General features: G+C 36.3%; 1 protein-coding gene across 1 annotated transcript; it reads right to left on the bottom strand.

Moving 5' to 3' along the window:
- Positions 1–3,209: 3,209 nt before the first annotated feature.
- Positions 3,210–4,439, bottom strand: LOC112142804 (E3 ubiquitin/ISG15 ligase TRIM25-like; the record flags this gene model as incomplete). Its single annotated transcript, XM_024266381.2, is given in 1 exon segment — positions 3,210–4,439. A coding segment is annotated over 1 exon segment (1,140 nt), but the record flags the coding sequence as incomplete, so codon positions are not given.
- Positions 4,440–8,441: the final 4,002 nt, after the last annotated feature.

Below are 8,441 nucleotides of genomic sequence, written 5' to 3'. Positions count from 1 at the left end.
ACAAATATTCTCCAATTTAGGAATATGTTTAGGAGAATGAAAGTTATGTCAAAAGTAGTTGATTTCATCTTCTGAGTTAACTTTTTATTTTTTTTTTGTTTGTTTGTTTGATTATATTGTTTTGCTTGTGAATGGCCAACGGCGGGGCCATCTGAACTAAGTATATATTTTTTTATATATACGAGTATTTTGATTTAGCAGGGGCAGACACAAAATAAGAACATTGTTCTTCCATCTGCTCCCTTTCATTCAACAGCTTTGATTTTTGACCCACTCTACATTTTTTGTGTATTTATTTTTATTCTGTTCTTATAATCATGTGTTTATTAGATAATTGTCACATTCTCTCTTCTGACAAATGTGCTGCTGAGGTTTTTCAGTCCATCCTCTGCAAATCTTCCAGTCACTTACACATCAGCATTGTCAGCTTTATTTCTACAGAACTTTTCAAAACAATCCAATAAAACTAGAAATAATTAGCCATAAGCTGCCATTTAGCTGTTGCAAATCTTCAATAACTGAACCGAGTGGTTAAAATGTTTAAAGGTGTTCATTTTTTTTTTTGGTATTTGTTTCTTCAAAAACATTTTTAGTATTTTGATGTTCAGTTACATTATTTAAATAAAAGNAAATGTTTAAAGGTGTTCATTTTTTTGTATTTGTTTCTTTAAATGTATTTTTTGTATTTTGATGTTCAGCTACATTATTTAAATAAAAGAATGTCAGAGATATGTGATGAAGCTTCTTTAGAGTTTCTACACTAGCAGTGGAATTTACTGTGATGAAGGGGGTCCCACAAAAAAAAGAAGTGAGAGTCTGCCAGCACAGATGCTGTTTGTAAAAGCTGCTAAAATAGTGAATTATTTGATTCATTGATGAAGTTCACCTGGTGGTCGCTGTAAAAAGAGATACAGTTGTTGTTCATAAAGAAAACCTTTAAACAAATCTACGTTGAGTTTTTCTTTTTCAGTCAGAAAACTTTCAAACTTCAGTAGAAAGTTTTCAAACTCAGGATGTCTTCAGAGTCCTGCACTTCTCCATGCAGACACCAGAGGGCTCTATAGAGTCAACCTGGGCTCCAACCCGTTCCGGGTTCTGCTCTTCTCCATGCAGCTTCCTTTTAGGATTCAGTTTGTTGTTGCTTTTGTGTTTGATGTTTTTAACCTGGTGGAATCAGCAGCATTTGTGCTGTGATGTAGGCGACTAAANAGCTTCCTTTTAGGATTCAGTTTGTTGTTGCTTTGGTGTTTGATGCTTTCAACCTGGTGGAATCAGCAGCATTTGTGCTGTGATGTAGGCGACTAAACGTGGATTTGTGGTAAATATGGCTCAAAATGTGAAAAATGTGATCGAAAAGAGTCACACAGAAGCTAAAAACACAAATGATTAAGGTGGAAGTTTTAGTTGAAATGAGATTTAGAGGTGGTTTTATCAGCTGTGTGAACAATTTGAGAGAGAATTTCAACAGGACTCCAAACAACAGACTTTGGACGTGCTTTGTGAATGGATGTGTTCAAAATGATCCAATACTATGGATTGCTGACAGTCTTCTAACATTGTAAATGTCATTGTTTGTTCTGGTGTCATTGACTTTGCTGAATACAAAGCTAAATAAGAGGAAGTTTGGTTGAAGTTTGCATCCTTCATGTGAAAAAGTCCTGGGATAATCCTAAAACTGAACCAAAATAAACATGGATGCATTTAAAGACACAATTCATGTTGAAGCTTGAAAAGAAGACAACAAATGTGACAGATGTTGTTTCTGGATTTCAAGGATAAAATCTTAATGATGAGTCAAGGAGACATTGTACCTTTTTTATATAGCTTTTATTTCATAGTCCAACATGTATATTTATTTTATTACAGAAAATCTGAACCCCACCACAAGAGTTTCCCTCATAATTAGAATTATCAATAGTAAATCCTTGTATATTTCAACACCTAGAGTAGATAAAGACTTTTACTTTTAATACTCATTACAGGCTAATTTACTTCTTTTTAAATTTAAATTTATTTTTTAAACATCATTTGACCATAAAATCAGTAAATGGTCATGTGGATCTCATCCCGAATTTAACAAATGTCTTTGATTTTTAATTCACTGTTATTTGCTGAAAAAATGAAATCAAAAAATGAACAGAAATTACTATTTTCATAATTCAACATTTTTCATTTGGAACAAATTATGTTCACAAAGAGAACTTTTAATATATTGTTACACTCAAAGGAAAATAACTATTTCAAAATCGCTTTAGAAACAAATATAATCATCAAACTACAATTATTTGAAGACGTCATGTAAGTTCATAAAGATTGAAGGACGTCTTTTTGAAGATCAAAAACTCATGTTCAGATTTCTGTTCAAGAAATCATTTTTATCAGTTTATGGATTTATGGGTAAAATGTTTTCAATTATTCTTAATAACACTTGTTCAGTTTACAGTTACAAATTACAAAACACTTTTTGTCATTTTTATATTACGAAAAATCTCAATTTTATGTCTGTTATTCTGAAATAAAAAAGTATTTTTCTAACACTGATTTTTAGTTGTTACACGCAAGATATTTTCATGTTTTTTCCTGTTTTCTACACTGCAGATATATTTCATAATTGAGCCTCACAGACCAGTGACTGGTTTTTACTTCAATCCACTCAACCTGATCCATCCTGACTCTGTTTTAATCCAGAATCCAGCATACAGAGGCTGAGTGAATGTGGTCTGGACTTTGTGTATGAGAGTCATGGAGTCAGAAACGTTGTAGAAAGACAAAGTTCCTGCTCTGTGATTTAAATAAACTCCAACTCTGGAGGATTGAGGAGCTGAAATAGAAACACATCTATTGTTGTTATAAAATGTACATCCAGTAGATGAACACCTCAATGCCCAGGATTTATCATTATATCCAAACCATTCATCACGACTAATATATTTGTATGCAACTGCCACAAAAACATCCCCGCTCCACTCCACCTCCCAGTAACAACGTCCAGTCAGACCTTCTGCACTCAGAACCTGACACCATTTAACAAACCTGTCTGGATGATTTGAATATTTCTGCTTTACATTTGTCAATGTTGCTGTTCTGTTCTGTTCACTCAGAGATATAAATCTGTTTGCTGTGTTTGGATCCAGTGTGATCTGATGATAGTACTTCATGAAGTCCCCTCTGGATCTTAAGTCTTTAGGCAGAATAACATCCAGTGTGTGTAAAATCTTTGTGGTCTGGTCTCTGAGAGTCTCCTCCAGCTTCTCTGTGGCCTCAGACACAGCTTTGAGAGCATCATCAAAGCAGTGCTGAGCTTGTTGAAAGCTGGCTAAGTCTGTGCAGACACTCAGATCTGACAGGGAGGAGTAGTTGTTGAGAAAATGGAGATGATCTTCTGTAGATGAGAGCTGGTCCAGCTCAGCCTCTGTTTTCCTCAGTTTGGTGATCTCCTGCTGCATCTTCTCCTGGAGTTCTTCCACTTTCCTCACTTCCTCCATCTGATAGGATTTGACCTTCTGCTCCACTTCTGAGCATTTTTGCTCCAAGAGACGGATCAAACCTTTGAAGACGTTCTGACTTTCTTTGATGCTTTTCTCAGCAGACAGATTGATGGTCTCCACCGTCTGCTGAAGCTCTTCTAAATCTTCTTCTAACTTGAGGATTCTCTCTTGGACTTTTTGTCGATCCAGTCCCAGCTTTGTCTGTCTTTCAGCCCTTTCTGCTGCAGCAGACACCATGTCATGACCTTTGTGTTCATCCATGGAGCAGAGACTACAAATACACTTCTGATCAGTGCGGCAGAAGATCTTGATCACTTCATCATGATGAGGACAGATGTTCTCCTGAAGCTTTAGAGTGGCTTTGACCAGCTTGTGCTTCTTTAACCCAGCAACCCTAAAATGGGGCTGGAGGTGCTGCTCACAGTAAGAAGCCAAACAGGTCAGACAAGACATGGCAGCTTTCAGCTTCTTTCCTTCACAGAAATCACAGTCGACATGTTCTGGTCCAGTTGGAGAACGCTCAGATGAAGACGGTTGAAGCTCTGCTTTTCTTGCGTCCTCCACCAACTCTGCTAAAATAGTGTTTCTTACCAGGACAGGCCTTGAAGTGAAGCTTTGTCTGCACTGAGGACAGCTGAGAGCTTTTTGTTCCTCTCCCCAGAAGTTCTGAATACATTCCAGACAGTAACTGTGTCCACAAGGAATAGTGACCGGATCCTTCTGCAGATCCAAACAGATCGAACAGATCAGCTTCTCTTTATCCAGAAAAGTTTGCTGCGCCATTTCTGTGTCCTTCAGGGAATGTTTAATCTCTCTTTCTGTTTCTAGATAAAGACTTGTTCCTCCTTCACTGTTCTGCATGAATTCAGTTTTACATGAATCATTAACAGATCAGTAACAGGAAAGGGAGCAGGAACAACTTATTGGACTATGAACAGGAAGCAGAGGTCACAGGTAGATCTCCAGTCACACCCAGTAACAGAAATGCTGTTACTGTGAACTTCAAACTGTTTAATACTTTTATACTATTTATGTGTGAAATGTGCTACAGAAGAGAATGAACTTTGAATGTTAGTCAGTGCAGCTTGGAGTCCAAAAAAGCATTTGTACTCTTTTTGTTTTTTTTAAATAAAATAACTCATAGGAATACATTTTATGACTAAAACGAGAAGCTGTTCTGGTGTTCTATAAATCCTTCCTACCTGTGATTCTGTCCTACCTACACTTTTTGCGCATGCGCAAATCTGAAATACGTCATCTTTTTCAGTTTTAGCGAACTGCCCATAAATCTGTGCTACCCCTCAATCTTGTGATCATGATGTGCACCCTTGCTGTAAATTTGTTCGTCAGACCCCCGTGAGGCAGCGCTGCTTCTCCATAGTTCTGCCCTACTCCACCCATAATTCTCTCCTACCCTGCTGTGTTTACGACCAAACATCAAAACTGTATATCAGTTTATTTACAGTAGTTAGGATTATCTGATGATAAGGGTAGGAAAATCTCACGAGGTAGGACAGATCGTTAGAACACCTGTAGTCCTTCTGTCAGGCTTTGCAAAAGCAGGATCTAACGTATTTCTATATATTACTGGATTGGCCCTTGTCTATTCGCTGCTATAGACAGAGACATGCACGTGGGCGCCATTGCTATGCGGCGAGTCACATCAACAGAATGCAGCTGCTTCATGCATGCATAGCTATACAAAAATCAGGCTAGCTCCCTCATTTTTTAAACCGATTTTCACAAAACATGTCTCCAATTAAAGCTTAGAACATGACTGATGTCGTGGTATATTTAAACTTTTATTATCTCTACAAACTAAGCTGTAAATAGTGCAAGAACTGTGCCTTCTAGTGTTACAAGTCACACGCTGCTGTCAAATTAACAGATTTTGCCTTTGTGCCAGAATCTATAGAACTGAGCTTGTAAATGCTGATTACTCAAGCCCAGAAAGGAGAGGATGGATGAAGTTCAATGGCATGACTAATAAACTTGACAAAGTGAAGTAACAAAGCCCATTTCCTGTAAAAACACCTCAAGGAGCTGTACAAATAACAAATAAATGATAACACTCTCTAAAACCCATAAAAACAAATGAGATATTTTTAAACGCTGTAAAGAATTTTTTAACTTTAAACCCATGTATGGTAGACGAGTATACATGGGTTTAAAGCACTTGATTCCTTTACATTTATTTAGTTTGTTTGTAACCTTTGAACCAGAAAAAGTGTTTAGAAAGTTCAAGGTAAAAATGAAAATATTATATTTTATTTTCATTTTTTGGCAGACATTTACACTTCTTCCTTTGTTATTTAAAACCCTTATCTGAGATGTATTTTAATCTCAAAACAATGGTTTTCACTCAACTTAGCTCTACTGAAACCATCAACTTTTATTCACTAATTATTCATTCACTATAGAACTGTTCCTCAGTCTACAGCTAGAGGGCAATGTTTATGTAAAGGTAATTTTTTGGCCAAAAATTATTTTTCAGTTTTTAATATTGGAAAGATTAGCAGTTGGTGGTAAATCTCACCTCTCTCTCTTTATATTATTTCTTTAACAAGATGTTTTAAAATCAAATCTGTTAAAATTAAACTAAACTATTAAAATGTACATTTTTTAAATAAAGTTTCCTCCAAGATTTACATTATACAAAATTCCTGTTGAGCTCAAGAAAAAAAAAAAAAAATCTGGCAAAAACTGTTTTTAGGATTAATTTGCTTTACTTGAATTAGAATTAACACATTTAAACGTCACGTGAATCACTCTTAATCAAACATGGTTTGATGGATCTTCTCACAAATTTAATTTTTGAACAATCTTGTACTAAACATTTATTATTTTCTTTCATTTATTTAGCATTTCAGAAATTAGAGGGAAAAGTTTTGAGTTTTGCTCTGACACAGTTTTCAAATGATTGAATTTGGTGCAATAATATGTTGTATGTGTTGTAGGTTACATGGGAACTTTGATACTATCACTTTTTATCAATGCTGTATTTTTAAACCCACATTGAAGTCATTTTTGTCTCTTTAAATGAGTTCCATCCTGTAAACTGATGGATTGAAAATGTCTCCTTTGTAGGTTTCTTTGTGACCCTCCATACCAAAGAATGGGATCAGGCTATGAACATTTGAGTTTGTAAACATTTGTTTTCAGGACATTTTTCAACTGGAAAAAGAAAAGTGTGTAAAAAAATGACAAAAAGATTGTTTGATCTCACCTTGAAGTGGTTGCATCCAATGCTCAGTTGATTTAAAAGGCAGCTTCTTGACAGTTTCACTCCACTGATATAAACTTGTTTACTTTCATTGTTTTTATATTCACTTTATTTAGCTTTTGATACCAATTTGTATGTAGCTAAGTTTGATATTTAAAGATGCTTTCTAGTTGCGGCTGCCTGCTCGTTCCTCATCCTGACTTTTGTACAAACTCTTTGGAGTCGGAATGATGACCAAGTTGCTGGTTTGTAATCAATACTGGAGATGTTACAGGACGACTGTTAGCTTTGTGTCCCCAATTCACAGCAGACATTTGATACAAGTCGTAGTAGAAGTCGTCTGACTTCAGTTTGACTGAAACTCTGATTTAATGTTAGCATGAAAGGTTTTTAGTCTGTTTGGCAACATGTGTGAACTCATGAAGCTTTGTCAAGTACAAACTGTCATCTTTAAGGAAAAAAAAAAAAATCCATAGATAACTTACAACATTTTGTTTCCTATCATTTTCCACAACTGAAAGTCTGCCAGCACAGATGCTGTTTGTAAAAGCTGCTAAAATAGTGAATTGTTTGATTAATTGATGAAGTTCACCTGGTGGTCGCTGTAAAAAGAGATACAGTTGTTGTTCATAAAGAAAACCTTTAAACAAATCTTCGTTGAGTTTTTCCGTTTCAGTCAGAAAACTTTCAAACTTTAGTAGAAAGTTTTCAAACTCAGGATGTCTTCAGAGTCCTGCACTTCTCCATGCAGACACCAGAGGGCTCCATAGAGTCAACCTGGGCTGGGTTCTGCTCTTCTCCATGCAGCTTCCTTTTAGGATTCAGTTTGTTGTTGCTTTTGTGTTTGATGTTTTCAACCTGGTGGAATCAGCCGCATTTGTGCTGTGATGTAGGCGCCTAAACGTGGATTTGTGGTAAATATCATGGCTCAAAATGGGAAAAAAGTCACAGAAGGGTAAAAAAACAAATGATTAAGGTGGAAGTTTTAGTTTAAATGAGATTTAGAGGTGGTTTTATCAGCTGTGTGAACAATTTGAGAGAGAATTTCAACAGGACTCCAAAGAACAGACTTTGGACGTGCTTTGTGAATGGATGTGTTCAAAATGATCCAATACTATGGATTGCTGACAGTCTTCTAACATTGTAAATGTCATTGTTTGTTCTGGTGTCATTGACTTTGCTGAATACAAAGCTAAATAAGAGGAAGTTTGGTTAAAGTTTGCATCCTTCATGTGAAAAAGTCCTGGGATAATCCTAAAACTGAACCAAAATAAACATGGATGCATTTGAATGTGTGAACACATGGAGCACAGTTCTAAATATTGATCTCTGTTATTGTTCTCTGACATGTTTTTTTGTCTCCCATCACTCGCGGCGTCTCCTCACATTTGAGTTTTTCTGAAGAAACGAGGCCAAGGTACTTCATAACTGCATCAACAAGGCCTGTAAAGCATTGTATATTTCCCCTTTTCTTCCTGCATGATTGTTGTGGAATGTTCAGAAGTTGTGTAATAAATCAGAAAGTAACACAGTCTGATGGTACGACTTGATTCTGTTCACTTGTAACTTTGAAGCTTGAGGATGAGATCAAAGACAAAAACAAATATTTATACTCTTTCTTTCTATCTACCTATGGATCCCCTAAAGCAGTGGTTCCCAAACTGGGGGGCGCGCCCCCTAGGGGGGGCGCAGAGGTATTGCAGGGGGGGCGCGGCAAGGCTACGGCTTCC

The sequence above is a fragment of the Oryzias melastigma genome, linkage group LG14, assembly GCF_002922805.2.
Source record: "Oryzias melastigma strain HK-1 linkage group LG14, ASM292280v2, whole genome shotgun sequence".
Classification (NCBI taxonomy): domain Eukaryota; kingdom Metazoa; phylum Chordata; class Actinopteri; order Beloniformes; family Adrianichthyidae; genus Oryzias; species Oryzias melastigma.
The sequence above is the reverse complement of the archived record's forward strand: the minus strand, read 5'-3'. Positions and strand labels throughout refer to the sequence as shown.